At 41.7% G+C, this 21,491-nt stretch overlaps 1 protein-coding gene across 1 annotated transcript in view; it reads right to left on the reverse strand.

Annotated features, from left to right (window-relative positions):
* Positions 1-4,037: 4,037 nt before the first annotated feature.
* Positions 4,038-21,491, reverse strand: part of LOC124607027 (arylsulfatase B-like) — a 100,014-nt gene continuing 82,560 nt past the window's right edge. The window contains exons 8-9 of the mRNA XM_047139192.1: positions 16,955-17,113; positions 4,038-4,565 (exon numbers count right to left, since the gene is read on the reverse strand). Coding sequence (XP_046995148.1) covers positions 4,093-4,565; positions 16,955-17,113 — 632 coding nt within the window. The 3' untranslated portion in view covers positions 4,038-4,092. The remainder of the gene's footprint in view (positions 4,566-16,954; positions 17,114-21,491) is intronic.

Raw genomic sequence — 21,491 nt, forward strand, 5'->3', positions numbered from 1 at the left:
CCATTGCCAGCTAGCTTACTAAACGCTTCGTCTAATGAACGGTTTCTGGCTGTGGCGAGCCTAATGAAGAATTCGAAACATTGCAGAATACGTTTGGCAGCTATATAGCCGTTTATTTCCTGGTGTGGTGCAGAATTATCCCATTAAATTTACTGGCTAATAATCATATTTTGTTATTTCGATAAACATCCCGAATGATTATCACATAAGCGCTGACATAAAGGTAGAAAATTCATGTTTTTGAATCCAGAAAGCTCTATGCAACAGAAACTGCAGATCATTTTGCCATTTTCATTGCGAAATTGCCGGCATATTCATGTCTGGGGTAATAATAGAGGACTTTTGCCTGGGTTATCTGCTAGCGTAGTGAAAAGTGTTTGCCACTGCAAAGAAGGTCCGGTTTGTTTTCAGTTCTAATCTCGATAGAGGCAGACAGACTATCAGTAAAGAAATTTTAAGAAATTCTCGCGCCCCCAATACGTTTTAATTCTACCTTTATTCTATTCCGGCACCCTGTGGATGTCAGTATGGAACTCTTGCAGAATTTCATACTTGTTACTGCCTACTTTTTCCGCTTCTGTTAATAACTGAATTGACTTAAGTGTGGCACAGAAAGAATTTTAACTGAATTTTGTTATGAACCTTGATGCATTGCTAAATTTCCACACTTTCATGGCAGGTGAGCAACGGTAATGCAGTATGACTGGTCTGAACGTCGACACAGACCGTTTTGCGACCGAATGCGCATAATATTTTGCTAATTTGTAACGATCTGTGGTATTTTCTCTTGCTAAAACAGTTATATTATCTCGATAAGCTGAAATTCATTTTTATTAGTATAGTTCAAACTAATTATCGTTTCTTCTTTCATTTATATCTAATATTTACGTGTTGTGTTTAATGCGCTAATCAGCATTAATATTACAGCATTACAAATGATTGAAAACTGTCTGACAACGTTCGGATAGTTCGTCAACTTCACACTTGTGCATTGTATGTTGGTAGCACTTTGTCGCCTTGCCTTTTATGCTGTGTAGCAGACTTTAATGCTTTCATGGTGCGTTACAGGACAAACTACTCATTATTTAATATTTATCGATCCTAGGTGCAGACAGATATTCATCAGATCATCTTGTAAATTCCTCATACACCTGTGGAATAGGTAACTATTTCGGTCAGACAGGTAACCAGCTGAACAACATAACTCCTCATTAAGCTCTTTTCTGAACTAGCTGTCTGCTTAATAATTAACTTGTGATTAATTCATTTGCTGTTTCTATCCATCGCACCTAGTTTATTCCGTCCGTCAGCTATTGCCGCTGTTAGCTTTCCTTTGAACTCTGATATTAAGCATTTGCCTTGATCTGATGTTTTAAATTTAAGTTTTATGTGATTTAATACAATTTATTTCTTCCAAATACTACTTAGGTAAATGTAAGTAACACAGTTTTGAGGTGGCCTTTAGTTTAAATTTAGCCTGAAGTTCTGGTCGGCCATTGCGCCTTAACGATCTCTGTATTTGTAAGCCTGATAATCTGCCTGCTCATGAAGACGTATTCAGACATAAGCTTACCATCCTTCAAAACAGTTACTAATGAATTTCTTGTATTTAAACCAAATCTCATGTAAATTTGAAGCACCTTCACCTATTATAAAGGCTGTTTGCTTGTCCACCGGTCATTAATTCAGCTATCCTGCACCTGTTTTGAGTGCTATTAAGTTCCTTGTAGTGAAATTCTGTATACCTTAGGGTGGCAATTCTTGCCGTGAACTAGGGTTTTTGTCCGAAGCATTGTATTCCTTAATGAAATTTTTATGTCAGATTGTTTTAGTTGAATTGGTTTCACTGTGGTAGACGTTTATCATTGGGCTTTAAGCCGTTTGTGCAGTTGCTAAACACCGACATGTTCATGAGGAACTGTCGTTCTTGACCTGTAATCGTTTCATAACGAGCAACGCCAAATGCAATTAATAATTTGCATGAAAGTGCTTTGTTCTTTGAATTATTTTGATAATTTTGTTTTCCTACTGGGTGGTATGGCGTTAATTTGTTTATTACATGTAAAACAAGGACTGTGATCCGTTGTCTATTTTCTCAATGTAAAGACTTTAATTGTTTCTGATAACAAGCAAGCATACTTTATTTTGTGGTCCCAGTGCCTCACCAAAGCCCAGCCAACTCCATACTGCTTCACACACCAACACACTTAACAGTATTGTGTATTGCCTGCAGTAGCACAGCAATTCAGAAACAATGATCGTTTGTATCCAAACGATAATTCTTCCTGTCGTAAAGCAGCATCTGTGAAGCAATGGTTTTTGGTTAATAACATTCTTGAAATCGACTGGACTGCGCGAAGTCCTGTCCTGAAAGCAATGGAAATCCTCTGGGATGAATTAGAACGACGATTTCGCGGGCGAGGACGCAACGTCAAACGTCACGACCTTCTGTGGTTTCAGCTCTTGAGTAGAATGGGCTTCCATTCCTCCACGGACATTCAGACACCCAAATGTCTCCCGCAGATTTCAAGCCACCATAGGAGAGATGGGTGGACAGACTCCACAGTAATGTCCACTGACACCGGATACCTCTGATCAGATAGTACGCAGGGGGTGTCATCTGACCCTACCGATATTTGTTTATGCAAGCCGCAATGTTATATCTGGTCGTTAAAAATCACAGGCGAGATTTTTACTGGGATACCTTTTTCACTAGAGGCCCTATTATTTGAGTTATTCAAGAAAGACGTACAATAGCGACCTTGAAACGCACCCACCACTGCCGCACTCAGCCCTGATGGTCAGCGTTTCTAGGATTTGGTACATGGCTTTCCCTCCTACCACTGTACAAAAATTTTCAACTGCACGAACTGTTTCCCAAATTTGACGTTTTTTGGTCTGTATTGACTGGATTTATTACACCCTCGGCCTAGTGCACCAAACTGTAAAATTAACGTTCCTGTAAATTTTAGCTAACAGCTTTATGAATTTTAAGACCATAAAATAAATAATTAGATCGTTGTATTTTCTTCAGGCCTCCTAACTACGAAACTAAGGTGCTTGAAAGGGTTGACTTTGGATCGTATTTTCAATGTAATTAGTTTTAGCGTAACTTTTACAAAAGTCAGTTTTTTTCATTGCCCTAACGGACACGTTAAATAAATAATTTTAACGATATAGCCGACTATGCTGGTGGCGTAATAGCCCAATCAACAGAGACGAAAAAGGTAGAAAATCGGAAATAGTTCGTGTAATCGGATTTTTTTTTTAATTTTACAGTAGTATGTGGGGAGTGACACTAACAAAAATCAAGATTGGTGAGGGATGAATGTAGGGGTGGAGGTTACTTTTGTAGTTTTTCTTGAGTTATTCGAAAATTGTAGCTTCCGCCGAATAAGTATCACAGTACAAAATTTAACCAGAGTAAGTTTCCTGCGGAATGTTCCTGTTCAATTTTTTATTTGGTATTGATAGTTTGCGCGTAGCTACCGAGAAAATATGTAAGTCGCGCATGTGGTTTTTAAAGGCCAGATAAAACATTGCGGGTTACATAAAACACCATCGGTATGGAAAGCTGGATCAGTCAGTATATTCTTATAACTCCTTATTCAGGGTGGTCAGAAGCCGTATGGAAAGGTTGGAAAGGTGTTGCTGACAAGTAATTGTCAAGGAAAACATTCTCTACGTTGAGTAAAGTAATGGAAGGTGATGCAATAGTTGAAGGGTTTATTTCAATAGTGGTACCAGTCCATTTTTGTTCATTCTGATATACATAGTCCTAAAGTTAAAAGAGCTCTGAAAAAGATACTCTTGAATATTTCTGGTATCTCAACTGCAGATTTTTCAGCACTCTTTTAACTTTGGGACTCTGTATCTCAGAATGAACAAAAATGGACTTGTACTACTATTGAAATAAACCCTTCAATTAACTCCACCACTACACTATAAAACTTCTTGACAAGTACAGATCTATATGTACAATAATCAAAGTGAAAACGCATTGTTGGAAAACAGAATCTCTTTTTATTGGAGCGCTGAGGTGATGGAAGACGATACCGACACAGAGCCCTTCTGATGAGCGCAGTCACTTTTCTATGACTGTGCTACGACGTTGCAGGCCTCATCCGTCTCGTCGACGAGGCAGTCGGTCCAGGGCACCCAAGTGTTGTTCCAGCGCCGGGGGTCGGCCAGGTCGGGCTCCGACGCGACATCACCTTGCGGCATCAGCGGCTGCGACATGGCCTGGAGGCGCTCCAGCAGCGCTGACAGCACGCCGTCTGGAGCCACGCCGCCGCCGGCCTCGCACGGGTCCTCCGCGATGTTGAAGACACAGTAGTCGGTGCTGTTCTGGATGGAGCACTGCGGCTCCTGGGGGCGGTCCGGACAGGAGACGGTGGCCTCTGTGCGCAGCCTCAGCATCACCTCTGCTGGAGTGGAGTTGCCCAGCACGCTGGAGACTGCCTGCCCAGCGGCGCTGGAGAGCACCTGCTCAGGGCTGTAGACTGGCGTGGACGCACCGTCTTCGCTGCCGGTCGCCCCCGTGTACTCCTGACTATTTTGTGTCCCTGACAGATAATAACTTTATTTGCTTATTTATTTGTTACTTCGAAAAAAATGGCTCTGAGCACTATGAGACTTAACTTCTAAGGTCATCAGTCCCCTAGAACTTAGAACTACTTAAACCTAACTAACCTAAGGAAATCACACACGTCCATGCCCGAGGCAGGGTTCGAACCTGCGACCGTAGCGGTCGCGCGGCTCCATACTGTAGCGTCTAGAACCGCTCGGCCATCCCGGCCGGCATTTGTTACTTACTTAGCCTGACTAGATCAGGGCTCTTTCTTAATCTGACCAGGAGCAACACATACAAAAGATATTACAAACCTTCCGAGTAATAATAATAATAATGATAATAATAATAACTAATACCAATAACAGTAATAAAAAATAAGCTATTTTAACAGTAAAGGACATTTAGAACGATACAAATAAGCTTAACTCATTTGAATCTATGATTAATATTACCATAAGTGGAACGGATAAAGAAGAGGAACAGTTTGAAATGAGAGTGACGGCGGCTGTTAGGAAAGAACAGGATGTAAACAGAGAGCTCTGCCGAAAAGGGATAGCAAAAAGTTCTAAGGGGGACGACTGACGGAATCAGCTGCACAGACAGTACGAGAGCTGGCTGTTGTGACAGAAATGGACCGTTAGCTCTCTTTCGGAGCTTGGAAAGAATTTAATTTATGTTATATTTTGAGGAAGGTTGTTGCAAAGTCGAGTTCCTATAGAGCAAATTATTAAGAGAACGTGGCAGTGTTATGTGACGGTAAAGAGATAATTTTGCTTTATTCAAAACGAATATTCCTGCTGTGTTGTTCAGATGGTAGAGCTAGAGCTGAAGACAAACAAGAGGGAGTGCAATGACTGAGAAGACGATACAGTAAAGATGATTATGTCTACGTATATCGGCACGTAGCCCTGATAACTCTTCGTAGGCTAGTGTCATACGGTCCAAAATGTTACGCCATAAATTTATCGTACGTAAGCATTCATCGCCAGTTCCAGCCTGCGCGAAGCTTCGCAAAAAAGTCTTTGGAGAGTGGCACCAAGTTAGTCACATGTGGGAGTATTACTGTTGCTGCGAAATTCTTTTTAAGTTCTAAACGTAATATGTTTTTATATTTCTGTAGTGAGTTAAGTGAAGCTTGCACATCCTTACCGAACGCCGTCGTACATTCATTCTAGTCTTAATGATAGTGCATAATTCTTCTCAGGTTTTTACAGAAGAAGGAAAGATTACTTCTGTGCCGTTTGGGATCAGTAGTGGAACAGATTCTGTGAACTGAACTGTTATAGGTCTTTCGTGACTAGCTAAGGTTGCATCCAAAAATCACATAATAGACGTCTATTCCTCATCAATAGCTTGTTTAAGTTCAACAAATAATTTTGTACGAGAAGTCGAGGTATTGCGATTTTGCCACGAACTGGACTAGTATTCCTCTGAAAGGTTATTTTATAAATAAATAATTAGTGAGGAGTTCGTGAACTACAGTGAGGTGACAGGTCATGCGATAGTGATATGCGCATATACAGTTGGCTGTAGTATCGCGTGCACTGGCGGGACCTCTCGTTGGTACTCAGGTGGTCCATGTGAAAAGGTGTCCGACGTTACGGGAATTATCAGACTTGCTCCTACACGATATTAGGAGCTATCACATGACTTTTCTCATCTCAGTGCATGTATTCTAAAGTCTCGGAAAATGCTGGTAGAATTCAAATCGATCAGAGGGATGTTTGGCAGATTCCTTCTTGGATAATGGTTTTATGAGTCCCTGCTTCCTAGCTGCTGGAGAGATAACGGGGGTCAGAGAACAGTTAAAAGTATCCGTTATTTTTTTTTTCCTCAAAAGTGGAAAGGTCTCTGGACCTGATGGGATACCAGTTCGATTTTACACAGAGTACGCAAAGGAACGTGCCCCCCTTCTTGCAGCGGTGTACCGTAGGTCTCTAGAAGAGCGTAGCGTTCCAAAGGATTGTAAAAGGGCACAGGTCATCCCCGTTTTCAAGAAGGGACGTCGAACAGATGTGCAAGACTATAGACCTATATCTCTAACGTCGATCAGTTGTAGAATTTTGGAACACGTATTGTGTTCGAGTATAATGACTTTTCTGGAGACTAGAAATCTACTCTGTAGGAATCAGCATGGGTTTCGAAAAAGACGGTCATGTGAAACCCAGCTCGCGCTATTCGTCCACGAGACTCAGAGGGCCATAGACACGGGTTCACGGGTAAATGCCGTGTTTCCTGACTTTCGCAAGGCGTTTGATACAGTTCCCCACAGTCGTTTAATGAACAAAGTAAGAGCATATGGACTATCAGACCAGTTGTGTGATTGGATTGAGGAGTTCCTAGATAACAGGACGCAGCATGTCATTCTCAATGGAGATAAGTCTTACGAAGTAAGAGTGATTTCAGGTGTGCCGCAGAGGAGTGTCATAGGACCGTTTCTATTCACAATATACATAAATGAAATGGTGGATGACATCGGAAGTTCACTGAGGCTTTTTGCAGATGATGCTGTGGTGTATCGAGAGGTTGTTACAATGGAAAACTGTACGGAAATGCAGGAGGATCTGCAGCGAGTTGACGCATGGTGCAGGGAATGGCAATTGAATCTCAATGTAGACAAGCGTAATGTGCTCCGAATACACAGAAAGAGAGATCCTTTATCATTTAGCTACAAAATAGCAGGTCAGCAACTGGAAGCAGTTAATGCCATAAATTATCTGGGAGTACGCATTAGGAGTGATTTAAAATGGAATGATCATATAATGTTGATCGTCGGTAAAGCAGATGCCAGACTGAGATTCATTGGAAGAATCCTAAGGAAATGCAATCCGAAAACAAAGGAAGTAGGTTACAGTACGCTTGTTCGCCCACTGCTTGAATACTGCTCAGCAGTGTGGGATCCGTACCAGATAGGGTTGATAGAAGATATAGAGAAGATCCAACGGAGAGCAGCGCGCTTCGTTTCGGGATCATTTAGTAATCGCGAAAGCGTTACGGAGATGATAGATAAACTCCAGTGGAAGACTCTGCAGGAGAGACGCTCAGTAGCTCGGTACGGGCTTTTGTCAAAGTTTCGAGAACATACCTTCACCGAAGAGTCAAGCAGTATATTGCTCTCTCCTACGTATATCTCGCGAAGAGACCATGAGGATAAAATCAGAGAGATTAGAGCCCACACAGAGGCATAGCGACAATCCTTCTTTCCACGAACAATACCAGACTGGAATAGAAGGGAGAACCGATAGAGGTACTCAAGGTAGCCTCCGCCACACACCGTCAGATGGCTTGCGGGGTATGGATGTAGATGTAGATGTAGAGTATCAACTAAAAGATTGATCATTTGCACTGTTATGTTATCTCACCCTGCAGCATCCGAACGAATTCGTGCAGTTGGCTTGTGGACTGTGTTAGGGCCACTGGCTACAGAAAAAAATGTTTAGTTTTTACCGACAACTGATACATCAAGGTACTCGAAGGTTTTTGCCCTTGTTAAGTTGGTCAAGTCAGGATATCGGCGTGGCGAAGTGCTCAATTATATCCTAAATAGGAACTAGAGGTTCAGCTGCGAGCTATTCTAACAAGTTGTAGATATTTCCACAGGACTGTGTGTCTGTGAAAGCCCTTAGCTAGTGAGTGGCCATATCTGAGCTTTGCATTCCTCCCAGATTGACTAACTCGGTTTCGTACTTGCATTCAGGTTAGATTATTATTAAAGGTCGAGTAGCTTTTGCATATCCTGTGCTGCATCTCCGACACCCCTCAAGGTGTTTGAGGTGGTCTGTAAGCCACGCTGCCAGTTTCATGTGTTGCCCGAAAGAAAAAGAAGAAAAACACTGATAAGGCAAAACGTTACGATCACAGCCCATCGCGAGGTTGGGTGCCACCTGAAGGAGTTGTGGGCACGTGACAGCGTAACGAAAGAATACAAATGGAGCTCACGCGGATGAGGGATCACCCTAGTGAAGATACGGGCTATAGACGGAGAAATCCATTGAGATAAGCGTCTTTGACAAATGGCGGATTATTACTACGCAGAGTCTGCGAACTAATTGCTCGAAGACATCGAAGCTGTTCGAATGTTCACGTGATTCTGTCGTGAGCATCTACGGAAGGAGGCAGGACAGTGAAGCTACCATTAGGCAATGAATGTTTGGACGTCCATGGCTCTTCACAGAACGTGGGGTTCGGAAGTTTGTCTGCTCTGTAAAGTAGGACAGATAACTATCTGTGGCATCTGCGACGAAAGAGCACATTTCTGGTGCACGCACAAGTGTTTCGGATCGCACCGTTTATCGCACATACAGGGCTATTACAAATGATTGAAGCAATTTCATAAATACACTGTAGCTCCATTCATTGACATATGGTCACGACACACTACAGATACGTAGAAAAACTCATCGAGTTTTGTTAGGCTGAAGCCGCACTTCAGGTTTCTGCCGCCAGTGCGCTCGAGAGCGCAGTGAGACAAAATGGCGACAGGAGCCGAGAAAGCGTATGTCGTGCTTGAAATGCACTCACATCAGTCAGTCATAACAGCGCAACGACACTTCAGGACGAAGTTCAACAAAGATCCACCAACTGCTAACTCCATTCGGCGATGGTATGCGCAGTTTAAAGCTTCTGGATGCCTCTGTAAGGGGAAATCAACGGGTCGGCCTGCAGTGAGCGAAGAAACGGTTGAACGCGTGCGGGCAAGTTTTACGCGTAGCCCGCGGAAGTCGACGAATAAAGCAAGCAGGGAGCTAAACGTACCACAGCCGACGGTTTGGAAAATCTTACGGAAAAGGCTAAATCAGAAGCCTTACCGTTTACTATTGCTACAAGGCCTGACACCCGATGACAAAGTCAAACGCTTTGAATTTTCGGCGCGGTTGCAACAGCTGATTGAAGAGGATGCGTTCAGTGCGAAACTTGTTTCCAGTGATGAAGCAACATTTTTTCTTAATGGTGAAGTGAACGGACACAATGTGCGAATCTGGGCGGTAGGGAATCCTCACGCATTCGTGCTGCAAATTCGCAATTCACCAAAAGTTAACGTGTTTTGTGCAATCTCACGGTTTAAAGTTTACGGCCCCTTTTTCTTCTGCGAAAAAAACGTTACAGGACACGTGTATCTGGACATGCTGGAAAATTGGCTCATGCCACAACTGGAGACCGACAGCGCCGACTTCATCTTTCAACAGGATGGTGCTCCACCGCACTTCCATCATGATGTTCGACATTTCTTAAACAGGAGATTGGAAAACCGATGGATCGGTCGTGGTGGAGATCATGATCAGCAATTCATGTCATGGCCTCCACGCTCTCCCGACTTAACCCCATTCGATTTCTTTCTGTGGGGTTATGTGAAAGATTCAGTGTTTAAACCTCCTCTACCAAGAAACGTGCCAGAACTGCGAGTTCGCATCAACGAAGCTTTCGAACTCGTTGATGGGGACATGCTGCGCCGAGTGTGGGAGGAACTTGATTATCGACTTGATGTCTGCCGAATCACTAAAGGGGCACATATAGAACATTTGTGAATGCGTAAAAAAACTTTTTGAGCTTTTGTATGTGTGTGCAAAGCATTGTGAAAATATCTCAAATAATAAAGTTATTGTAGAGCTGTGAAATCGCTACAATCATTTGTAATAACCCTGTAGTTGAACATGGAGCTTCGCAGCTGAACACCCATACGCCTTCACACGTTGACCTGACGACATCGTCAACAGCGATTGCAGTGGCCACGGTACAATCGGGATTTGGCCGTCGATAAATGAAAACGTGTTGGCTCTTCACGTGAATCACATTTTTGCTGCACTAAGTCTGTGACCGTTTCGGCAAGTATCGTCATCGAGGTGAACGGCGGCTTGAAACATGCAACGCGCCACGGACGCAAGGTGGTGGGAGCAGTATTATGCAATGGGAGACACTCTCCAGCGCTTGCGTGGGACCTGAGGTGGTAATCGAAGGCACGCTGACAACTGCGAACCACGTACGTCCCTTCATGCTTGATGTCTTCCCCGAAGGCGATGTCATCTTTCAGCAGTTATGTTTGTGTCTCGTAGCCAGAACCGCGCTACAATGGTTTGAGAAGCATTATAGTGAAGTCATGTTGATGTCTAGGCGACCATAATCGCCTGATGTGAATCACACGGAACCCTTCCGGGTTGCTACCGGCCGCCATCACTGCGTACGCAGAAGAGCACCCCGTTATTTAGGCGAATTACATGATCTGTGCAGAGAAAACTAATGCCACATACTCCACAAACCTACCAACAAACAGTTGGACCCCCGATACGCAGAATCAGTGATGTATTTCGTTCCAAAAGACGGACAAACAAGCAGGTGGTCAGAATGTTTTCGCTCATCAGCGTACATTGTTAATTCTGTTACAGACTGTGTTCTACATAAAGTGCGTATCGTGTAGTTATCTGAATATTAGACAGTTTTTTATGTATTGCATTGTTCCGTTTTGTCATTTAAGTGAGGATGTGATATCCACTGTGTTTATGGTGTGTGTGTGTGTGTGTGTGTGTGTGTGTGTGTGTGTGTGTGTGTGTGGATGGGTGGATGGCTGCTAAGACGGGATTGAGAACTGATCATCAATCCGTACGGTTCGCATCAATCCGTACAGTTCGTTGAATAAGGATAAATAATGAGACGTCGCCTATTTAACCCTTTATTTGCCACTATTTTAAAATTTTGAGGAAAAAGTATCTTAATTGTTTTATTTACAGTACATTGGACATTTTGAACAAAATAGAGACTGAATTTAAATTATTTATATTTTTTTGAGAAAACAGCGTGCTGCTACTAAACAAATGAATCTTTCTATTGGCTAATATGATACTCTTTGTCCTTTATTGTTGTTATTTAAACTATTCCTTTTAAGACAGCATTGTTGATGACATGATTTTTGTTTGGTCTTCACAGATTCTCTTCGTAAGCTCACTGTGTTATCTCATGCGTTCTTCCGACTGTTTACTTTCTGTCCTCTTTCTCGTACGTCTTTGTGACGCTTCCAATATGTTCCCAATTTCTTATGTAATCTAATGTGCTCTCCACTTATTTCATATCTCCTTCTGTTACAGTGATTCGCTTTGCCTTCTTTTTTCCTGCTGTTAGCTATCTGGAAGATTTGTGTTGTGAACCTGTTCATGATCAACCACCTTCGTCCATAGTATTTTCACCCTCTCTTTCTAAAAGTGGTCGTTACTGTTCCTTTCTGTTTGTAGATCCCTCTCGACGGCCTCTTTATCCAAATTAATTTACGAGGTGCTTGATCTCAAGTCCTATCCAAACTCCAAATCAGGAATTTGATGAAATGGACAGGATCGTTCCTATCATTAATGTTGATAGGAAGAGAAGTTTTGTAGAGTTGTTGGTCATTTAAAGGGAGACGACTGATACCTATATAAATTTTCCTCATAATTTTCGCTTTATACTTTTGATTTTGTGTTCTTATTGTCTGATCATGAACCATAACAAATTCTTCTGCGTAGAGTGTTTCAATAGAGCTGCTCTTTTGTGATAATTACGTTTACATTGACAAACAGAGATTCTGTCTTGTAAAACTCCTCGTGAGCTTATATACATTTTGTATTGCTTTGCTTTTTATTTATATAAATCAACATAAATGCACCTGTTCATTTATGCATCTGTCTATATATTTGTAAAAACCATTGTGTGTACATATACGGCTAAATGTGTGTGTGTGTGTGTGTGTGTGTGTGTGTGTGTGTGTGTGTGTGTGTGTACGTACGAATCTTCGTACACGTATCACATACTGTCTCAAAAGTAGATCTTTGGGGGGTAGCAATAGGCTGACACTGGCTTGAGGTTGGGAGAGCAAAATTGTGACACAAAAGCATAAATCAGGAACGTTTGGGTACATTTTAACCAAATTTCGCATATACAGGGTGGTCTATTGATCGTGCCCAGGCCAAATATTTCACGAAATAAGCGTCAAACCAAAAAACTACGAAGAACGAAACTTGTCAAACTTGAAGGGGGAAACCAGATGGCGCTATGGTTGGCTCGCTAGTTGGCACTGCCATAGGTCAAACAGCATTTTTTTATAAATTGGAACCTCCATTTGGTACGGGTTGCAATCGATGTTGATGTAGCGTTCTCTACAGCGACGTTTTTGAGATTCCCGATTCTCTCGCAATTTGTCTGTTACTGATGTGCGGATTAGCTGCGACAGCAGCTAAAACACCTACTTGGGCATCATCATTTGTTGCAGGTCGTGGTTGACGTTTCACATGTGCCTGAAACCTTCCTTTTTCCTTAAATAACGTAACTATCCAGCGAACGGTCCGGACACCTGGATGATGTCGTCCAGGATACCGAGCAGCTTACATAGCCCGTTGGGCATTTTGATCACAATAGCCATACATCAACACGATGTCTTTTCCGCAATTGGTAAACGTCCATTATGACACGGGTGAAGTATTCCATACAGACGGAATGTTACGTGATACCACGTATTTATGCATTTGTGACCATTACAGTGCCATCTATCACAAAGCGAAAAAGTGGTCCCACTAAGACATTCATATTTTTTTACGTTCTACACGAATATGTAATAAAAAATGGGGGTTCCTATTTTAAAAAAACGCAGTTGATATCCGTCTGACCCATTGCAGCGCCATCTGGTACGACAGATATGTTCTCACGAAGCAGCATTTACAAGTAGTTACAGCTGTTGCCGAAAGGTGTCAGCCTCTTACAGAGTAAAACAGTATGTAGTCAGCTCAAAATACTGGCTCTGAGCACTATGGGACTTAACATCTGAGGTCATCAGCTCCCCAGAACTTAGAACTGCTTAAACCTAACTAACCTAAGGACATCACACACATCCATGCCCGAGACAGGATTCGAACGGGCGCCGTAGCAGTCGCGCGGTTCCAGACTGAAGCGCTCAGAAGCGCTCGATTACCGCGGCCGGCCCTGTAGTCAGCTCAGGTATCTTAGAAATGAAACTACTTCTACCTGAGTATTACGTCTTCTATTAATTGGTGTTGATTTAATATGTTTAGTTATTAGTGTGAATGATGGTGTGAGTGCACAGTAGTATAATAAACGAATATTTTTAGTCTATTAACTGAGAAAATCGTAGCGTAGGAATTGCACCAGTACAAAATCAGTGTATTATACTCTCAGGAGAAATTTATAAAGTGTCACTAGGCAATTTCGGGTAGTGGGAAAACAAGAAACATTTTACCTTAATTTCGTTATTTAAAGCGGGAGCCGTTTTGATATCTGTGGATTTTGTAAATTTGTTCTGTTAATAAACTGCCATAAAAACTATAAAGTAGTGATTGATCAAATCTAAAAGATGTGTGATTGTACGAATTAATGATATTTGACTGGCTACTATCTATAACAGCTGATCAGAGGACATTGTATTCGTTCTTACTTTGGGGGAAAAACTGATTGCTTTGTGAAGTCTACGAAAGTTCGGAGATCAGTTTGCATCATGCTCGGGCGCATGTATTACAGTCTTTGAGCAGAAGTAATAATTATCCAGAATAATATGTAACACATGCCGCAAAGTTACCGCGAGAGGGTGACAAACCGAAGGGGCGAAATTCAGATTTTTATGCTTCACTGTGACTTTTGAAGTAACTGAAATGAAACAGAGACCAAGAAATGAACGTTCGCAATTTTCTAGTTGTGAAATATTTGACCAACGATTCTGTCACATACAATACTTTCGTTAATCCCTTTGGTGACGGGTTTGGTTCAGTACCTGAAGCTGGCTATAACGAGTGAGTGTGATTGCGCGTGAATGTCGGAACTGTAATTCTGATTAGCATTGGCGTGGCGGTGTTTTGTACAAAAGGAGTAACAATAGATCGAAATTTCCACTGATTACCCTTCAATAGCTCAGTTAACCTGAAAAAGTTTGTTACACCCACTAGACACGCAAAGAGTGACTAGTGCCGCTACAGCTTTTCCAGTCCAGACATAATGTTCATTCTGTAACAGGGCAGGCGTGTGAGCTGCTCCAGAAGAAGAAATTCACCCCAGTGCGAGTGGATATTTTTCTGTAGGACGAAGGAGCCGTTTCAATAGGACGTGCTGACGAGTTTAAAGCACGTTTACACACCTTATTTCTGAGCTGTGAAACAGAATGGCCTTGACATTGGAGGGTGGACGCACTAATCCCCATCTGCCCACTCTGATGTACGTTTTTTGTGGTTACCCTAAAAAAATACTTCAAACGTATAGTGCGATGATTTCCAACGATAAGGACGTAGCAGACTCCCTACTCGATCCCTACCAGACTATAATTGTGAATATTGAAATGGATGTATGTATGAAATACTGTTTCTTCTTAAAATATAATGGCAATACACGTTCATTAATGTTGTTTAAGATATCCCTGGATCAATAAAAGTGTAGCCAGTGCAGTCTGTTTACAACATCCTGAACGAGCGCTCCTTAGTTTTCGATCTGTTGGAGCCACTAGAAGCCGGTCAGCATTGGGCGACGAGTATATCGTACCACAGTTAACATTAGCAGTACAACAATACAGCACCTGAGGGTACTGTAGCTGTTCTAAAGTGTTTGTCATGCCAAACTGCAAGCTCATGCGCTACGCCAGAATTGCGTGACAAGTGTGCAAGTTCTTTCTGCCACACCAACACTCTCCCCATAGCTGTCAATGTCTTCAGCTTTGATAAGCAGAGGTTGACTTCTCTGCTCCCTGAAAGGTCCTAAAAAATCGGCCGGACGTTGTGAATTTAGTTAGTTAGTTAGTTGGTGGCGTGTTTCATTCAGAAATCACACGGTACGGTAGCCGTTATGATGTGGAACGTGTCAAGTGTACAAGAAAAGCACATATGAAACAAAATTTCAATTTATTTTTGAAGCTATTACTGCTGTCTGTCAGACACCTCATTTCATCTGGTAATTTGTCAAAAAATTTCATAACAGCATATTTTACCCCTTTCTGTGCCAAAGATAGGTTGAGCAAATGATAGTGTAAGTCGTTCTTTCTTCTGGTATTATAATCGTGACTGTCACTGTTGTTTTTAAACTGGTCACTGTTGGTGAGAACAAATTTCATTAGTGAGTAGATGTATTGTGAGGCTGTTGTAAGAATTCCCACTCTTTTAAAAAGATACCTACAAGGTGTGCGACTATGAACACCACACATTAATCTAACCACTTACTTTTGAGCAGGGAATACTTTTTCTGTAAATGTCGAGTTACCCCAAAATATTATTCCATATGACATCAGAGAGTGAAAGTATGCAAAGTATGTTAGCTCACTAATTTCTATATCCTCAAAATTGGCAATTATTCTGATCGCAAAAGTTACTGAACCTAGTCGCTTTAGGAGATCGAAAATATGAATTTTCCAATGAAGATTCTCATCCATATGTACACCCAAAAACTTAGTATGCTGTGCCCTGTCTACTGACTGCTGATGATGTGTTATATTTATTGAAGGAATTGCACTTTTGCAGCAGAAAATTGGATGTACTGTGTTTTTTCAAAGTTTAGAGCAACGCCATTTGCAGAAAACCAATTAATGACTTTTCTGAAGACCTCATTTTTCTATCAATTTCAATTTGACTTTATCTTACTGGATTAATAATAATGCTTGTATCATCAGCAAACAGGGTCAGTTCAGCTTCCTGTTTCAGATAGGAAGGGAATTCGTTCACATATATCAAGAACAGAAGGGGACCCATGATTGAACCCTGTGGAACACCTAATGTAATTTCACCCCATTTAGATGAAGTGGAAAATTTATTTAAATCACTTTACCCATATAAGAAAACATTTTAGTTCCTGTTCTGTAGGTATGACTTAAACCATTCATATCCTATTCGATTTATACCACAGAATTGTAATTTATGTAACATAATGTCATGGTTCACACAATCAAATGCTTTGGACAAGTCACAGAAAATTCCTACTGGTGACATTTTACTATTTAAAGGCTCTATTATGTGTACAGTGAAATTGTATATTGCTGTCTCAGTGGAACAGCATAAACTATACTGTTACTATTAGTATAGGGTGAGCAAAATAATATTGACTCAAAAAATATTTAAGGCAACTCAAGACAGGCAACGGAACGGCAACAGAACTTGCATCCAGTGTCCCTGATGTGGGTGATGTAATACGGCTTGAGATGCATTACATATTTTCTGGGTCAATGTTCTTTTCCCTCCTGTACTACTAATACTACCACTACTACTACTACTACTACTGCTACTACAGTGCCCCTTCTACAAACATCAGCTTTAATACACCCGAATGTTTTTTATTCAATATGCGTTTCATATGTCTGTATGATACACCCTACGCGAGTGAATGTTCGCTATCTATAGATAAATAGTATAGCTGCCTAGTAGTATGCGTCCTTTTACTCACCTCTGACGAGCTTCCAGTCTCCAACACGCACGGCTGCGTTCTCCGCCTGTTCGTCGATATTGACGATCAGCTCAGTGCGTGGGTGGAAACCACCGACAACCAGCTCGGGCCACATGTCCACACCGTCCAGGTCATCGGGGAGGGCAGACGCATTACCTCCTGGAAATTGACCTCCATGTAGGCAAATAACTTCGCAGTTTGCGTTGCTGTACATTTTTCAAATGAACTCTGTTTACAGAAAGGTCTTTTGCCATTCACTTGAATTTTTGTAGATACAGGACACTTGTAAGCTACTTTCTCATAGACAAGGCAGAGGCGGCTCGTAACTAATATACGTGTGGGTCCACAAACGAAACCAGAATTCTCTGTGCATAAGTAAAATATTACCAAATTAATATGAATCACATGTAAGTTCACACCAAAACGTCGCTGCAAATCAAAGTATCACTGTCCTCTGTACATGACAGAGAAACGTAGCTGTACGAAATTCTTGAACATAAGGTCCACTCTTCTGTCTATCTTTGAAGTTCAAATGGTTCAAATGGCTCTAAGCTCTATGGTACTTAACATCTGAGATCATCAGTCCCATAGAACTTATAACTACTTAAACCTAACTAACCTAAGGACACCACACGCATCCATGCCCGAGGCAGGATTCTAACCTGCGACCGCAGCGGTAGCGCGGTTCCAGACGGCGCGCCTAGAACCTCTCGGCCACTACGGCCGGCCCCGAGGGAGGATTCGAGCCTGCGAGCGGAGCAGCAGCGCAGTTCCGGAATGCAGAGCCTAGAACCGCTCGGCCACAGCGGTAGGATTCTTTGAAGTCAGTAACCTTTTCATTGAAAGGATGTAAGGCTTGAATAATGTCCGTTTCTATGGAGATGCACTCAACCTACTCTCCCTCATTCCACTTGTTAAAACTGCCTTCATCCTCTTCAGAGTTGAGAATCGTCTTTCAAGCTCAGCGGTAGTCGTAAGAATCGTGCAGAAAATTGTCAGAAGTTCCTTGAAATCTCGTTTCCAGGTGGCTTTCAATTATGGATAGAAGGTTGGTCACATCACACATATTTAGAAAGTCTTGGAGCCTGAAGATACCATATAGTTCAGATTTCAGACAGTCCTTTCACGAAACTGGATTTGCTTCTATTCTTAGATTTAAACGATACGAAAGTGAGTTGCCTGCCTGCTATTCTGATTAATTTTGACTTTACTTCGTAATTCTAAGATAAGAAACTTCTAAAATATTATTTGCACATCCTAGCATTTGAAACACAATTAGTAAATATAACGATTATTAAAATGTATTAGCCACCAAAACACGAAAGCTGGGACGACGTGTACGCCGTTATAACAGCGCTCTACCCCTCCAACATGATATAGTCAGTCGACAGGTGGAGCAAAAGTAATGTACGTGACTGAGGCTTGGAATTATGAGCTTCCCCAAAGACTATTTATTTGGTCACAAGTACGACGCCAGGCACTGGACAAGATACAGGACGGACGAAATAAAACTGACGGAGAAGATATTTCGTGTACCTTGCAATAGGCAACCCTACTTTTATCTTCCGGGTCCGGGGATGATAATGCAACTTGGACTGTCTCTCTTAAGGTATACGAAACTCAGTGCCTGACAATAAATGTTAAGCACCCGGAAGACACGGCCGAATGTTAGTGTAGCTTCGTACATGCACACACCACTGGTCAGTATATTAACGATTAGAGCAGAAGTTTTAAGTGACAAGTAGAACGGCCACTAGAGTGCGTTATTGTTGTTGGTGTAAAATGTTGATACTAGGCCTGGTGGAAGAACACGGACATCCCGAGTACACGTGTGAGACAGCGTTAGCAGCACTCCATCTCATTGTGTGTCTCCATTTGGCAGGCTGTTCAAATCGTGCAATATCCTTTTTGTGTGACATTCGGACGTGACTGTGGCCTGGTGCTGTACTGCATGGAATCGTAATCATGGAGGTAGTCGTTAACATCACAACAAAAACAGTTGCGTTTGAAATGATGCTGCTACTGGGAAGCGTTATTTGCTGGTGAATAACGTCGTGTTGTAGTCTGTGATGAATCGCTGTTCTGCACTACCGCAAGTGGCCACTGTCGGTAACCATGGTGGCCTCTTGGGGAGAGGTGCCATTATTGCACAGTTTTGGAGAGGCACAGCGTTGTTACTCCAGGCGTCGTAGTGTTGGAGGCCATTGGGTATGACTCCAGTTCATGACTGGTAGTGAGTGAGGAAACTCTGCGTCCTCATATGGTACGTTTGATGCGACAACACTGTTGCGCCATTTTTAAACATATCAATGCCCCTCCATACTTGTTACGTGACTCTATGAACTACCTGCGTGATGCTGAGGTACTCCGGTTGGCGGCAAGATCCCCAAGTCTGTCCTTGATAAAAGGACTTTGCGACGTCACTTGGGTCCCAGATACGATATCCAGGGTATGAAGGCCCAGTTGCAACAGTTGTGGGCCAGTTTGCTTCAGGGGAGATCACAACGGCTTGATAGTAGCCTTTCCAATCGAATCGCAGCCAGCATCGAGGTCACAGTAGCTACAACGTCACAATAATATGGGCATCATACTGGTAAATCTGCGTCGTTGTGATTTCGTTTTGTAATTACGAAAATAATACTACAAACGTCTCAATCCGTGAAGTTCCCTTTCGTTTCCTCCTTCTCTGCTGGCCCCTTCACCTTTTCTTTCGGGAAATATATTTTCCATACAAGTTGTGTATTACCCACCCGATATACATGCATGTAATGCTTTTCATGGGAGGGCATACTGCCGCTGGGGAACATAGTCACCGTCTTCTAAACTAAAAAAAGGATGTACGTTTTGTTCCGTGTTTAGTGTGTATCCGTGGTGGGACGTGAGAACTATCCCGGTATTCACATAGCCGAATATGGAAAACTGCCTAAAAACCACATCTGGGCTCTTCGACTCACCAGCCCTCGTCGTTAATCAGCGATGTGGGTGTGATCCGGTACCTGCTCGTCTGCCCGTGTATCGAAAGCGGGTCCGCTAGCGCTCTCATATACACAGGTGGGTACATCGAAATCAAAATTCGTTGTTAACAAATTTCTCTTCTCCGGAAGTGTTCTCCTTACTAATTCCAGTCCATATTGTATGTTCTCTCGAATTATGACAAAATCAGTTAATTTAATGCTCTAATACCGAAACTCGTCTAATAATTTTGCGCCTTATTCCCTAATGTGATTCCCTCAGTACGCCTGATGTAACTGTAATACTTCGCGTTACTGTAGTTTTACTTTTATAACCTCTTTCTAGAGACTATACTTTCGTTCAACTGCTCCTCCACTGACAGAATTACCATATCATCCTTGGGCTTTTATTTATTTTTTAAATTAAATATTGTAATCTTTGGCCTTTAATTTTTTTGTAATTAAGTATCGTAATGTCGATACCAAGCAAAAACAAAATTTTCAGGAAACACATTTTATGGAATTACTTCAACAGTGTGCAGTGCTGAAATGTGTCTAAATTATATTTAAAAAATAAACTCCACATACTTTATACTGTGACGGAAAACATTTCCATCAGTTTTCATTCATAAACAAAAGAGATATAAAAAATCATGAATTTTCGCAAAACTGAGCATCTACAGATTAATTATTTTACAGCAGTAATGTTCTAGTTATTTGATCCTATTGGATAAATAATAATTCAATAAATTGATTCATTATGTTACTGAACATTATTTTCATAGACATGTTAATCGCAACACTCTAAGGCCTTCCCATAGAACTCTATGGCTTTTTTGATGATGTATCCAAAAAGACATTAGTTTCATTATATCGCCAAAAAGTCGAAAAATTTGATTGGCATCTTGACTACAGCTAACTCATCAAGGCCCCTGAAACCATCTATATTAGTTTTCTTCATTTCAACATTGATCGAGGAGGAAGCAAATGTTGTCTCGATTTTGCAGATGGAACTACCTTTTTTTTTGCTTTTTTTATAAATAATAACTCGGGCTTCACATATTTTGAAGGGTAGTTTCGCTTTGATTAATCTCTTACTAGTGATCTTGACATCACACACATGCCAGTCTTCACCCAGATCCATACGGGCACCATGGTGGCTGAGAACCGTAAGATAATGTGATGGTAAGGTTACGTTATCACCTTTTCTCAATTCCTTTTCAATGATACCAAATATCCTATCAATAGGTATGCAACCGTGGCTCCTGACTGGGTACTACTGAGCTACTTTGCTGAAAACTAATCACAACCAGTAGGTGTTCAAATTTGGCAAAACTCATTTTTTGTTGATGTCAAGTTTAGAATAATTTCGCAGTTTTTGTGCAAGATTAAACAAGCAAATAGTAAGATTTCGAAAATTCCGTGTACTGCAATGGATTTGTCTTAGAAGTACGCGAATACGTATACAACTCATTTTTGCAAATTTTGTAGTTGTTGAGTTTTATGAAAACGGTAATCAATTTCTCCTCGTTTCCTTCATAGTTTTCTCAATGCACACATGATATAGCGTCGGGAATATTTCACAA

The sequence above is a fragment of the Schistocerca americana genome, chromosome 3, assembly GCF_021461395.2.
Source record: "Schistocerca americana isolate TAMUIC-IGC-003095 chromosome 3, iqSchAmer2.1, whole genome shotgun sequence".
Lineage (NCBI taxonomy): Eukaryota > Metazoa > Arthropoda > Insecta > Orthoptera > Acrididae > Schistocerca > Schistocerca americana.